This window comes from Xyrauchen texanus, chromosome 41, assembly GCF_025860055.1.
Source record: "Xyrauchen texanus isolate HMW12.3.18 chromosome 41, RBS_HiC_50CHRs, whole genome shotgun sequence".
Taxonomy (NCBI): domain Eukaryota; kingdom Metazoa; phylum Chordata; class Actinopteri; order Cypriniformes; family Catostomidae; genus Xyrauchen; species Xyrauchen texanus.
In genome coordinates this window covers 9831271-9846854 of record NC_068316.1, presented here as the reverse complement: position 1 = coordinate 9846854, position 15584 = coordinate 9831271, and the positions used below count along the sequence as shown (strand labels likewise).

The 15584-nt window shown below is 36.0% G+C and overlaps 2 protein-coding genes across 4 annotated transcripts in view; both read right to left on the bottom strand.

The window, feature by feature from the left end:
* Positions 1 to 7406, bottom strand: part of bcl2a (BCL2 apoptosis regulator a) — a 166004-nt gene extending 158598 nt beyond the window's left edge. For both annotated transcript variants that reach the window (XM_052113832.1, XM_052113831.1), the window contains exon 1: positions 5848 to 7406. In XM_052113832.1, the coding sequence (XP_051969792.1) occupies positions 5848 to 6411 (564 nt within the window). In that variant the 5' untranslated portion in view covers positions 6412 to 7406. The remainder of the gene's footprint in view (positions 1 to 5847) is intronic.
* Positions 7407 to 8604: 1198 nt separating this feature from the next.
* Positions 8605 to 14932, bottom strand: LOC127634014 (cytochrome c oxidase subunit 4 isoform 1, mitochondrial). 2 transcript variants are annotated; one of them, XM_052113401.1, is made up of 5 exons: positions 14825 to 14932; positions 13794 to 13899; positions 13535 to 13696; positions 12365 to 12496; positions 8605 to 8878 (listed from the first exon to the last, which is right to left on the bottom strand). In XM_052113401.1, exons 2-5 carry the CDS (start codon positions 13897 to 13899, stop codon positions 8745 to 8747), a joined length of 534 nt encoding a protein of 177 aa, XP_051969361.1. In that variant the 5' UTR covers positions 14825 to 14932; the 3' UTR covers positions 8605 to 8744. The 2 variants fall into 2 exon arrangements, with proteins under 2 accessions (XP_051969361.1, XP_051969362.1); XM_052113402.1 differs by having other exon boundaries at positions 13803 to 13899.
* Positions 14933 to 15584: the final 652 nt, after the last annotated feature.

Genomic DNA, 15584 nt, shown 5'->3' with positions numbered 1-15584 from the left:
AGAAAGCCAGGCAAAGTAATTTAGGTTTTCCATTGTTTTATTCAATGTTACCATCACGGTAAACAGGCTACAGGTGGCTATTTTTAGTGAAACGGTCAAAGGAAAGGCCAAACTGGATTACAGAAATCTTTCCAAGCACCACAAGACAGTATGTCAGTAATTTTTCCAGTTTCATGTGAGCCTTTTCAAACTTGGCTGCATTTTTTTATATTTTACATCATGAATTACGGGCATTTCCAGGCCACAGGGCTGCATGTTTAGCTCCATCATTAAGAATAACTACATTAGCATGGCAATAAGACAGAACCAATTTAATTATGTCTCTTGTTGCTCTGTCATGTCTGGAGTGCTCTATAATTGTATCAGAGTAAACATTTAGAAGACAATCAGCACAAACAGAACACATCTTTTAAATTCTTCAGAACTGAATTTCAAATAAATTTAATTGGTGAGAGCAAATGAAGTAAGATAAAGGTCTCAAAGGCATGCTGGGTAAATGGGGTATCCCTGCAGGCATCTGGAAAAACAGTAATAAGACGGAGCACTGCGGTACAGCTGAATCATGTATTCTCCACAGACAGGATTTATCCAAGGATTAATGATTTACAATAATTCAAAAGGAGGATAATAAATTAGGATTAACAGTGGGCAGAGGGGACATTTGTTTCTGAGAGAAAAGTGAAGCCATCTGACCAATTTAGGAATATGGGAAGCCCTTCTGACACACTGGAGGACTTTCTAATGGAGGAAATTAATACAGAAAACACTTGACATTCTTAATTGTGGCACAATTACCAAAACCCGAATTCTTCTTCCATTATGTGAGTCAATGAGTAATAGAGCACAATTACTTTCAAATAAAAAAAACTTGCGATGTTTGCCTCCTAACGCGCACAAATGGTGCACAATTTTACGGGCTCCCCATACCACTGATGTTACTGTTCTCGAGATAAAAGCCCTTATAATATAAATCACCACACAGAAAGATTTTTAATGCAGTCTTTGAATGAGATGAATGGGCAAATGAACAGACCTAAACACCACCAGCATTCTGATGGTAAGGAACAGGGATTTTATCTGTAACCTAATAAAGATTCCCCTAAAATAACTCACTACAAAGGAAATCAACCAGGAAACATCCCCTGTGTGAGTATATACATCAACGTCAAATGCTCTCAGCACTTCAAAACAAATACTACATTTAAAAAAGCTGTTGCTGACAGACTTAGTGTAATACAGTATATACCTCTCATGAGCAAGTTAATTCTCTCAGCAATAACCATCCTAATGCAAACTGTAGATGTGCTTTTCATAAAAAAAAAATGAAATAAATAAATCATTCATCGTCTCTGGACAAAAGTGCTGAGCTTTGTGAATAATGTAGGTAAACATTATTTTATTATTTCCCAGCCAGAGCCCTGACTTAAACCCAATTGAGCATCTCTGGAGAGACCTGAAAATGGCTGTCCACCAACGTTTACCATCCAACCTGACAGAACTGGAGAGGATCTGCAAGGAGGAATGGCAGAGGATACCCAAATCCAGATGTGAAAAACTTGTTGCATCTTTCCCAAAAAGACTCATGGCTGTATTAGATCAAAAGGGTGCTTCTACTAAATACTGAACAAAGGGTCTGAATACTTAGGACAGTGTGATATTTCAGTTTTTCTTTTTTAATAAATGTGCAAAAATGTCAACAATTCTGTGTTTTTCTGTCAATATGGGGTGCTGTGTGTACAATAATGAGGAAAAAAAATTAACTTAAATGATTTTAGCAAATGGCTGCAATATAACAAAGAGTGAAAAATTTAAGGGGGTCTGAATACTTTCCGTACCCACTGTATTTCAGTTATAATGTCCCTGTTGCTTACGTATGAAATAAATTATATCCCAGCTAATGCTGTTAATTATACAGGGGACCTTCTAACTAGGTACATTATGAAAATATAAATTTTCCAATTTATATTTTATTCGTTTTTCATAATTTGTCACATTTTAGCTTTTTAAAAATGAATAAATCAACGTATTTAATCAACAAATATGATATTCTATTTTGCTAAATTTTATTGTTAAATTGTATAATTTGTACTATTTACACGTATTTACATTGATTTGCTGAACACGTGCTAAAAACCGGTACTTGCACTTTAAGAAAACCGGCATTTCTGTAAACAAAGTCTTTAAATAAACACATTAACGAGAGAGACTTAAAAGGCTTTATCTCTTCTGTGCTATGCCTAATTGCAATGAAATGTTTATTTTTGTTTGTTTTTTTATGATCAACAACTGACTGTATAGAACAGAAAGGGTATTAAAAGAGACAATGACAAACTGGTTGCATGGATCTCGTCTTTGTACACCCATTACACGCGGGGATGAAACTGTTACCGGTTTCATGGTAAACCTGACAGTTAGTATTACCATGTCACATTTAATTACCATTTAAACTATGTGCGATTATTGTGATTTGTAAAACTTGTAGTAAATGCTGTCCACACACACCCAGCATGAGTCTGACGCATGGGCACAGCAGGTGTTATTATTGTTTTTTTTAGCGTGAAAACATGGCGGAAGGCAATGACAGCGCTCAGGAGAATTTCCAACCTTCCAAGAAGACCAAATCAGAAGTGTGGTCATATTTTGGATTTTATAAGAATGCTGAGGGGAAATTAGTAGAAGATGGTAACTCTGTCTGCAGAGTTTGCCAGAGGAAAGTTGCTGCGAAACGGGGCAACGCGTCCAATCTGGCGAGTCATCATCACGACAACCATTCATCACTTTATAGTGCATGCAAGTAAGTTCACTTTTAGCTCAGTGCATGACTTTGGGAAAAGTATGAGGAAAAGTAAATAGTTGGACACAATAATTAATTGGGTTGAAATAATTTCTTATCTCACTTGTAATAAATGCAAGCTTCCGCAAAGAAAAAGTTCCTAGCAAGTGCATCGCTTTGAGCCAAGACAAACAACAAGAAAACAAGACAGTAATACAATTCATACCACTAATACATGGGTTTCCAAATAATTATGGAAACATGAAATAGTGATTTGAGATGAATGTTTTAAAATGTTACCTATACTTGATTTTATAATCAGTTGCAGTCTACAAAACAATCGTCCAATAGAAATACTGAAGTCCTCTGATTTCATTTTCAATACAATCGATAAGACGCATGATGGCACTAGTTGTGTTTGTAAGTAAAAGAGAGAGTGAGAAAGAAGCAGGAGTTTCAGGATGAGCGACCAGAATCAAGAAATTCAGAGAGCTATGTAATAACATGTTGTGTAGTTTAGTCACCCAACCAACATATTTTGATCATTTAAAATGTGTAAGTTAATAATAATGGAACCACACCAAAAATAATAATTATTATTATACTGAATTTACTATTCCCTTGTTTACTAATTGTATTTGTTGTTTGTTGATTTTCAAATATAAAACCTGTTTAAATGATTTCAGTGTGTGTATCAGTACTTTTTGTACATTTTCAACACATTTTAACAATACCGTGATACTGATAAGTGTGATATGAAATTTTCATACAGTTACATGGAACAGCTTTTACTCTCAACACAGTGAAAGGATCTCACTGCTGAATATTCAAACACTATACTACACAAATACTGGAGAGTGAAATCAAAATATTTACCAGCCATTTATATATACATTTTTTGTCACATAGTGCAAAATTTGTTTGCAAATGCGAGTGATTTCCTCTCAATGTAGTGGAGGGTTGCGCATGGAGTAAGAAATCAATCCATGGCTTTTGAAGATTTAAAAAAAATAAAAAATACATCGAAAAAGAAAAGAATAAGAAAAAAAATAATTTGCCCAGCCCTAGTTGATACATACTCAGACATCGCACATATACACACTGATTTAGGCAGCTATAATGCAATACTCAAACCCATTTATTACCTTAAATAAATTACAATTGACCCTTTGGCTAACTACTTTACAAAGACAGACATGAATAGAGGATGAAAGCAGATTTGTGTACAGTGAATATTTTTTTGTTTGCTATGAAAATCTTCATCTATACCTCACTTTATCAGAGGCCAGTTGAGTCAGTCTAACCTGCAGCAGATGTGGTGAGTAATGACCATCATTAATTCAGCCCCAGCACATCTTTCGTTCAGACAGGAATAATGGCCCTACTGCGCCACCTGCACAGCTGTACCAGACAGCAAAGAAACTAGGCTAACCTCTAGTCTGCAGTCTGAAGACTGTACCATCTCACAAAATATAATAGAAACATGTCTGATTGTTACAATAAAAAGTGAAAAGATTCACAAACTATATTGAACATGATTTCACAATTGTTATCAAATATTAAACATGCTTAATGTATGATTGAGGGGGAAACAGATGACCTCCTCTCTTTGGACTGGGGTAGTGAGGGGTTTCTGGGATGATGTGCTGTGCATGAATAGGATAGAGTCCACCCATACAGGAGCAATGCAACATGATGGGCTGCTCCAATTTATACCGTAAATAATTCAGAACAGAAGCACTGCAGAGAGAATGAAGGGTAATGTTAAAACAAGGACTCTCTGGGAAAGAAAAGAAAGAATTAAAAGTGTTTACTTGTTTTGACTAGGGAGTTAGTGTGTACTTGGATATACACAATTTTTACACATGCTGCAGCTTTCATTTCTCCTCAGAGACAAATCACCAGGTGTCTTCAAGAATTCCTTGGCAAAAGCTCAAATAAGAGCATGTTCTTTAAACTGTCCCACTGGCAAATCACAGCATGACATGGGTAGCACTCATGTCATTGGCTTGACCTCGAAAAGCAAAGAAAGCATCTCCATCCTTATAATAAGAACTGAGTCATATACAGTGTCTGTTTTATTTGACCATGAGAGATTTTCTTTAAATCTGGGATTTAATGATTTACAAACAGACACTCATTAAGAATTCATAATAAACCTAATTCTACAGAATACACATGTCTTTGAGACAGTCAAATTGAAAATGAACTTTCTTTTTACTCATGAAAGGGGAAGGCAGGGCTAAACTTAATTGAATTATCAACAGTCATCTTAACTGAACTGACTAAAACCAAGCTGACTAAACTTTGTATGTTGAACGTCAACAACATTTACAGTACGTTAACTGCAAATTTCAAACATAAATTAAAATTCTCTCATCATTTACTCACCCTCATACAATTCCATATGTGTATGATGACTTTCTTTCTTCAGCAGAACACAAACATTTTTAGAAGAATATCTCATCACCTTGTTGGTCCTTACAATGCAAATGAATGGTGACCAGACCATTAAAGCTCCAAAAATCACATAAAGGCCACATAAACGTAATCCAAAAGACTCCAGTGGTTAAATCCATATCTTCAAAAGCGATATGATAGGTGTGAGTGAAAAACAGATCAATAGTTAAGTCCTTTCTTTTTACTATAACTATCCACTTTCAAAATGTGTAATGTGAAAGTTAAAGTGGAGATTTATAGTAAAAAAAGATTACTTCAATATTAATGTGTTACGTTTATGTGGCTTTTATTTGATATTTGGAGCTTCAATGGTCTGGTCACCATTTACTTGCATTGTAATAATGTGATTACTAGAGAGCGGAGCTATTCTTCTAAATATCTTAAATTGTGCTCGGCAGAAGAAAGTCATACACATCTGGGATGGCATGAGAATTTTCATTTTTGTGTGAACTATCATTTTAATGATAAAAACGTCCACTGAGAACGTGATATAAAGTGAAATAAAGATCATCGCATGGATACTGATGGCTATTTGGTGTTTAAGATGACTCGGGAATTGTGTTGCTGTGATTTTAAGCTTCAGTTGAGGAGATATTTGTAGGATATAAACTTACCCAACCACCATTTTCCTCGATCCAGTTTTCCAGCGGCCCGTTCAGGTAGTCTGTCATCCAGCGTGCAATATTATCTACCTGGGACGCCATCTCCCGGTTAACACTCTCCACGCACATGGTCCCACCAAACTCAAAAAACGCCACAATCCGACCCCAGTTCACTCCATCCCTGAACAGCTCCTCGGCCACAACCACGAAATTGCGCTGCGCTGTACTGGGAGTAAATACCATATGGTTGGACATCTCCTCAAATTCCCGTTGGAACATCTTTTCTATCTCGTCTCCAGCCTCGCGTAACGCCCGATAGAGCATCAAATGAGGGTCGGAGCGAGTGACCCGGTGGGGTAACAGACATTCGTTGTTGCCGTCTCCGGCCGAGGGAGCCTGAAGCCTCCTGTCAGAGTTTGAAGAGTCCTCTATTCCTTTATTATGAGAATCTTCCTCCTCTCCAGAAGATTGAAATTTCCACACATACCCCCTCTTTAAAAGTTTGTGGTTTATATATTTCTCCACAATATGTCGATTGTCAAAGCGATTTTCGTCGGCCATCGTTATTGAACGCATTTAAAATCGAGTTAAAATAAAGAAAGAGTCGGTTATTCAAAGGACATTATAAATGACCGGGAAAAAAATGGTCTCTCACTGAGAAGAGCTCCGTGATATGTCAAAGTCACATCGCTCAGTGTATCTTAAGACGTGGTTTCTGTCACCATATGGCAATCTTTGAGGTAAATAGTATCTTGGAGTTTTACATTCATTGAATATGAAACCTAAAAAGGTTATTTTTAACTTTAAAGCAAGAACTGTCTGCACCCCAAACCTGCATTTCCAGCGCGTGCGGACGACGGATCGCGCGCACAGTCTTTTCTGAAGCGCGCGGTTGAACTTCAAACGGAGATCCAAACCCGTCTCGAGCGCTGCGCGAGGAATGTCCGCTTATTGAATACAGGACGCGCCTTCACTCCTGAAACTCTCTGCGCTTCTATTACAGTGCGCCACGGTGGGTGAACCTACAGCCACAATGTCTTCCACGTAACGAGACCAAATAAGTTCGAGCAAATGCTTTATTTTTTTGTCAAGGGCATGCAGCTTATTATTCCACTTACATTCGATGTCCCAGAAAAGACGGAAGAGAAAATAGCGACCAAGTCTGTTCACGTAGAAGCACTTTTTTTCTCTCTCTGTAAATGTACACGTATATTTCCTCGTTCTTTGGCGAGATGCAGTTTTTCTAACGTGTAGCAACGCAACGGATCGTGATACAATCCTGCAGAATTTAAGCGTGCTCCGTCACGAGCGCGTTCATTGAGCGAACTGTTGAAACTGCTCTGGGGCGGCACTTCCTCTACGTCACACCATTCATTGCTTTTGGGGTAGTAGCCTTCTGGGACACACAACATGCAGTGTTTATGGTACTTCTTTGCATTCTTTTCAACTTTGCTGAAGCTTTTTGTCGTAGTTCTCTCAGGGCTCCAAACCTAAGGCATGTAATTAAGTGAAGAATTCTTTGAGGTAGCTGTCAACTGTCATCATGTACATAATTTATGAGTTAGTTAAATGTTAGATAACAGTGTTGCTTTTCTCAAGATGCATTCAAGATATGGATGGAAAGCCCCTTTCACACAATGATTATTATTATTTTTTATTTTGTTTAGCAATTAAATGGTAAAAACAATAAATAATGCTGGTATTGCCCTTTATTTGCATTTTTAACTTATTTAGCAATTTAATAGTCTGGTTTAAGCATTCAAGAAAGCACAGTAGTTGTAGAGAGAGAAGTACCCAGTAGCCTATTTCTATTTTAAAGTGATATATTCCTGGTTCGATGCAAGTTAAGCTCAGTCGACAACATTTTTCACAAAATATTGATTATCACTAAATTTAATTTTGACTTACCCCTCCTATTCTTTTTTTTTTTTTTTTTTTTTTTAAAAAAGAAAGAAAAAAAAAATCTGTGTTTCAATTGGGCACTTCAAAAGGAAGTGAATGGGGCCATACTGTAAACATTAAAATACTCACGTTTCAAAAGGATAGCCACAAAACATAAACAATATGCATGATAACATTATTGTAGTGTGATAAAATCACCTACTAACCTTGTCTGTGTTAAGTTATAGACAATTTTAAAACTTTGTTGCAATGACGATGTAATGTTAACAAACCCTAAAATGACTGTAAAAATGAAGATTTCAATAACTTTACAGAGTTTTAACAGAAGAATTATTGTTAATGCATTTAAACAATTATAAACTTCACATTTCTGCCTTTAAACTCTCCAAAATTACTTCCGTTGTAAGTGCCTCATTGTAATCTCGATTTTGTTTGCTTTTTTTTTTTAAAGAAAAGGAGTGAATAAATCAAAATAATTTTGGGGGTATTCAACATCGTGTGACAAATGTGTTGATTGAGCTTAACTTGTATTGAAAATGGAATATCCCTTTAAGTCATTGGTGTATTATTTACTACCAGGAGTTAATGGTTACTAAATCTAATGAACACTGTATTTCCATGCATATAAGCCAGATTTACCAAACCTTCATAAAAAGGGAGTTTCAGGCACTTCAAAGTGATTTGGATTAGGTCAAACACCTCAGCCAATCACATGCTTTCTTACACTATCTGGCCTAGTCAATTGAGTTAGCGCATATTAAATTCAGGCAGTCAGGTAACGGTGTAAATGTGCCAGTCGGTACAAACACATTTGCTTTATTCTCAGTTAAAACAGTACAAAGGCAAGGCAGAATACTGAGGCATCTCTGATTTTAATTCAGTGCATTTATTTGGGTTCACATATATGTATGTATATTTTAAGGCTGCAGGTTGCACAGCATTATTGAGTTTGGGACTCCTCATTAATGCAAACATGCTACATTATCTGTCATTACTGCATAATGCATTTATTTCCACTGTTTCTTTTCATAGTCCCACTTATTAGAAAACCCATGGACTGGGTTTACTCTCATGTCTATCATCCTCTGTGTCTGCTTCTCAACCCACTCATGAGACAGAGTGTGGGGAACATCACCGTACACTGTGGAAAAATGGAGATAAACAAAATGTCTGGGGGAAGAATGAGAAAGGATACTACATTATAGAAAATGAAAGGACTACATGTTAAAGGTATAGTTCACCAAAAAATGATCTCATAATTTACTAACCCTCATACCATCCCATGTGTTTTTTACTTTCTTTCTTCTGCTGAACACAAAGATATTTAGAAGAAAATCACCACTCTGTAGGTCCACACAATACAAGTGAATGCTGGCCAGAAGGACCAAAAAGCATACAAAGGCAACATATGTTCAGAAGCAATATGATAGGTGTGGGTGTATACTATAAATTCCCCTCCCTGCCCAGTAGGTATGCACGAAGAATGCAAATCACCAAAAACAAAAGAAGAATGTGAAAGTGAATGTGGAGATTTATAGTAAAAAAATGACTTGCATATTGATCTGTTTCTCGCCCACACTTATCATATGCTTAATTTTATGCTGCCTTTATGTGCTTTTTGGACCTTAAAAGTTCTGGCCTCCATTCACCTGCATTGTAAGGACCTACAGAGCTGAGATATTTTTCTAAAAATATTTGTGTTCAGCAGAGGAAAGAAAGTCATACAGATCTGGGATGGCATGAGGGTGAGTAAATGATGAGAGAATTTTCCTTTTTGGTAGAACTATCACTTTAAGCTGTATCGGCTGTGACATGCTATTAATTACCATATAAAATAAATAGTTTTGACTCGTATATCAGTTTAGAAATGCAATAACAATGTAAGGGTAAAACTGTAACAAACATTTTATGTTTTTTACTTGCCACAGATGCTGTCAATATAGCTAAAGAAATATTCCAGGTTCAATACAAGATAAGCTCAACCGACAGCATTTGAAATTTTGGATGTAACTTTACACAGAAAAGGTTAGAAATTTATTTTATTGCAATAAAATCATCTTAACTCATATATTGTTTTCGTATTGCTGCTATACTTTTGAAACCGAGCATTTTAACATTTACGGATTAGCCCCATTTACTTCCATTGTAAGTGGGTCACTGAAACAGTTTTTATTTTGTGCTTTTTTTAAAAGAGGTACAAGTCACAATACATTTTTGTTCTTATCAGCATTAAGCCACAAATGCTGTTGATGGAGCTTAACTTGTAATGAATATTCCTACAATTATATAATCTGACTTGACTTCAGGTCATTATGTATTAATCTGTAGCATAGGTGGCAATTAAACATTTAATAAGATTGAAATGTAAAAAGAGTGATTGAGAAATACTGTACCATACACACCTTATCTTTAAATTAACTGATTATTCCAATATAACCAAACAAAGAACAGAATTTAGCAATTGCTTAAATATCTTAAGACATAACCCTGGTACTGTTAATCATTAAATAACAAATAAAAAAAATGGAAGGGTTGTGAAAGAGACAGAGTTAATTTAGCAAATCCCCCCCCAAAACTGTACACTATTCAGCAACGGGCGGGGGTAAGAGCAATTAACCATTCTAACAGAGGGCAGCACCTAACAGCTCAGACTCTTCTGCTGGAGTTTTCCTCCAGGCAACGAATAGGAGGGGAAAAATAAACAAATTAGAGAGAGGAATTTTGTCTGTACACCATGCACTAGAACAACTGCTGATATTACAAACTCGGTTCACGTAAAAATTGTTAATAACCGTACATGCACTCAGTAAAAAATTTTTTTAAAAACCTGGATGCAGTATAGAAACTTCCATATTATCTTATAACTAAATTGTACGAATTATGCACTGAAATTTTGGTATATATTCTGGTATATGTCATTTTTTTCAAGGGTATCTCCTGATATGAGACTATAAAGGCAGAGATTAGATTCTGCCATGTGAACACATCAAACAAGGTTATGAAAAACAAATTATTTTGCCAGGTGGAGTCAGTACACCTGCCCCGATGTATGTGCAGCACATTCTGTTCAGTTTTAGAGGATTGGGGGGATCTAAGAGTCTGCCGCATGACTACGTCCCAGATGGCTCAGCGGTTCCAAAATCACACCTTTTATCTCCTCTATAAAGCCTCACATTTGCTTAAGTCAACCTCAGACGATTCTTAATACACTGCCCTAATGAGATAGAAGAACAGTGGCCCAGAGCAGAGCATCCAGAGTTTATCAAGTTACAACATGAGCCAGACAGTGTGGGAAATACCCAGCCCTCAACTGACAACTGACTTTTGGACTTCTTCACTTTTCTCACTTTGAATGTGGTAACACCCCTCTCTCTCCTCTAATGATCCTCTCCAAACTTTTGTTCCCAGTTTCTTTCTGTTTCCTTCCCTCATTGCATTATTTTCCTGTGCCTCTCCTGAGGTGATACGGCATTGACTTCCTTCCTCAAAGAACTGGGGCCTCTGAGACAGAGATGGGGAAGACTTGTATGCTTCCGACACTTATGTACACACACACGCACAAACACACACAATGCACACTAATTCTTTTACAAACTTGTCGACTGCTTTCCATCCATCTTAAGTACACACAGAGCCTTGGAAAGCTTCTTATCATTTTGCAAGGGAAGAGGTTCAGCTCTGTCTAAAGGGATTCCTGAACTGAAGCTGGGGCTCAAACACGTAAATCTTTCCATCCTTCTTCCTCTTTTCTGCTCTTTTAACTGCTGACTGCAAGACATAACCCAGTCCAATTATTTCAGCCTGGGGAATGCAGTGGGAGTGTGAGCAGCAGGTAAAAATGCTGGGCTGATTCCTCCACATGCTATAAAAGTGATCTGTACTCTGAGATCTGCCCTACATGTCTGATGGAGCTGGTCACATTAGAGAGCAGTGAAAATAAAAAGAGAAGACAAGACAACAAAATCCAAGTGGAGATCACAGGTAGAGAACTCTAAATGAGGTTTCAAGCCTTAAATTAGCAGAAGCCAATATGCTATGTCAGATGAGTTGATTGGAGGTTCGACAGCTGTCTCTGATTTCTAATTGGATAAATAAATAAATAATCAGCACATTTAAATCCAGCAGTATCTCACTTCAAAGCAAGTGGGTGTGAAGACATCTGAGCAGGAATGATGAAATGCTACACATTCAAACATTTGAAGGCTTTCTTGAAATAGTCTGGTTATCAAAACCCATTAAGTATCATTAAGGGATGAAAAGTGTGAGCTGGAAATTCAGTATGTCACATCTGTAAGCTACTGTTTGCTTAAATTAGTGGTTGACCTATGTGGGGTTTTCAATGGCCAATGCCAGTAACTAGAGAACAGTGTGCGGCAATGGCTGACAAAATGTAGACACATATTGTAATTATAGGTTGATAAAATTTAATTATAGAACATTTTAGAAAATGTTATGCATATATGCTGATATTAAACAAATATATGTTAATTCATTGTGCATTATCCATCAACAAAGCACAGTTTTGGTCACTTTTGTGATGTAAACGGCCAAGCGGGCAGTTATCGAGCTGTTACCACTAGCGTACATATTTGTAAATGGAAGTAGACACAAATATGTATAAACCCACCATAGACACGTTGCCACCACACCAGTATCCCAGTGAAGCCAAAAAAGAATAATATGCCCCCAAGGACGGTCATCCATTCTTTAGAGCCTTTCTGCATCTCTGCATATGACAATTCGTGTGTGAGCCTGTACACTGCAAGGAGAGAAAAAGAAAAGATATTTGGAATCTTTATAGATCTGTGAGGATTTAATTGTATACCTTTTCTTAAATGCACATGTAAGGAGTGGCACTTCAGAACCAATTTCTATCATTCAGCTCAGACATTGGACAACACTGCCATCTGGTGGTGTAACACATTTAATACCTGAGGCAAATCAATAGAATCAACAGAATTCCCAAGACACATGATGACCCATTTCCAATATTACCAATTTAGATGTAAGGGATTTTACTAAATTAAAATAAGATATAATCCACTACAAAAAGAAAGTAGCAGTGAAATAAAGATACAGTTGGTCTGAAAAACTAAAATATTAAGAAAGGGTTAAATATAATCAAATAATGAATATTGTGATTCCACAAAGAGGGTATACAAATCTAAGGGGTGACTTGTGACATTCGGCTCACACAAGACCTGGAAAATTGTTCTGGAAAATTCCAGCCTTGAAAACAAATAACACTAATAGCTACTCAAGTAAATTGATCAGGTCTCTGCCAAATGTTCAGTCGGTAATTTAATGCCATCAGAGTATCTTAATAATTTCTATTGGTCGGTTGCTCAAAGACATGCAGTCGTAAGGCTGTTATTTGTCCCTGTCAAACCAAGAGCAACAATGGATCAAATGTTCCCTGTTAACCAGTGATCAGCACTTGTGGGAGCTGGCAACATTTTAGAAATAGACACCGAAAGATTAGTAGTATTATATCAAATAGATAATATTATTTATAAATAAATACTGTATTCATCAGATATTGTATTATTTATAAAAATAAAAAATGTACCTTTAATAATAATATTGTATCGTAGGCCAAACTGTGCTCTTTCAGGAGCTCTTGGAGTGGATATAATATTTGTTTCCTCCAAGGTCAAAGTCTAGCTATAATAGTTCTTATAACAATAAAAGATAACGACTGCATACTTGAATACACTTGCCGGTTCACTTTAAATTACATTCCTGACCTTATTTATTGGTGGAACAAAACAAAAAAAGTGTTGTCATTCCAATTTACAGGCTAATTGTTCCTCCTTGGTAAGTTGGGTCCATGGTCCCTTCTCTTTCTCTTTGAGTTTCTTCTGCTCAGCATTGAGGTTTCTGACGAATGGACTATCAGGCAGTGGAGTGTCCAGACGGTTGTTATACTGAGGAACGGTGCAGTCAGTCACATCAACATCTGAGGAAAAATGCACAAGAACAGGAAAAGTCAGAGAATTGATGGTTCTGCAGATAGATAGATAGATAGATGGATGGATGGATGGATGAATAGATACTATTGTCACCATGAGTGTGTCTAGCCCATGCGCCAGATGAAGTCGACAACCTCCGCCAGAATCCAGACTGCAGCCCCCGCCGCACCAGTGCACGAGAAGTCAGCATCTAAAAACAATGCCTAAATTAAATAGCTAGAAAATAGTTTACACAACATATTAAGCTGTGCATATAAAAAAGGTAAACATAGTTTCTGCCACAATACTATAGTTATTTCAGAGCTACTGTATACTATTATATTTATTTATAACTTGCATTTTTCAATTGATATATTATATTAGCCTATATTAATATTCATAGCATACATCATAGCAAATAAACATGGGATCACTGTTATGTACTGCTGCATGAATAAATAACATATTTATATACCATGGTTTTAAATGATAATGGTTCTCCAAAATGCCTTAAAGAATACCATATTATTCCGTATTACTATGGTACATGTCCAAATTTCCACAGTATTAGCCTACCATGTGTCTGCCCAAGCTTTCAGAAGTATTTTTGTCATTTGTTCAATTTCCTTTTTTGATGATAATGTAGAAACATCATGCACTGATACATTAAGGAATGTGAAACTATACAAAGTTGTTAATTTGATTATGTTTTATATTTTTCTGTATATTCCAATACTTTTAATATTTAGTCTATTCGTGCAAGCACAACTCTCTATTTATCATATATGGTTGGTAAAGTAGGCTATATAGAGCCTATAATATACCATATGGCATGAGGAAGTTTTTTGAAATTGAAAAAAAAATTTAAAATCAAGTTCAAAACACTGATGTGACAGATGACATATTATCCAAAATCTAACCGTTATACAATTTAATATTGTTATTTAAAAAAGAAAACAAAAGCACAGTTCTATTTGAGGAAATAATTCCATTTATTTACGCGCATTCGAAAGGCAGACTACTGTAACTCTCAAGATTAGTCACATCTGGATAAAGAGCTCACACAAAAGCATCACTGAGTTGTTTTCTCTCTGTCTCTTTAATTTATTCTCAAGCCCAAATATATATGTATTTACCTTAATATTTGAAGGTCTGAGCTGATCGACAAGAAGTTGCCTACGTGCTCTATCTATATGGTTTCATGGATCACTGAAAGTACTAAGTGGGTCGATTGTGAGTCAGGTGCCCATCGCTATCAGCAAATGAACCAATGAGCGCTTTTCAGGAACCAGCACGCCAGAGACGCACAGAGCGAGCACCATCCGTTCATGCCATCTATGCTGACAGACAACAGTTGTTCTTGACTGACATGATTTCGAGTGACCTCTCTATAGGGGACATATATATATATATATATATATATATATATATATATATATATATATATATATATATATATATATATATATGTTTACAAATGTACTGTTTATAAACTTATTATACCTATATATATATATATATATATATATATATATATATATATCAGGGCCAGCAAAGTCTTCTATGATGACCTGACATGCCAAAAAAAAAATATATATATATATATATATATATATATATATATATATATATATATATATATATATATATATATATATATATATATATATATATTCAATTTTGAATCGCTTTCCACTCTTAATCTACACTTTAATAAAAGTTTATCCAGTCAGTATTTATTCATCGATGCTTACAAGAAAAGCGTAACAACTGTTTCACAAATCACATTACTGAAGCGGCACATGAGTTTAAGCCCCACCCCCTCAGGCCTTCAGTATTTCTGCAGAATCCCTCAACAGTGCAAATGAATGGGCAACTAAAGTCAGATTCATCAGC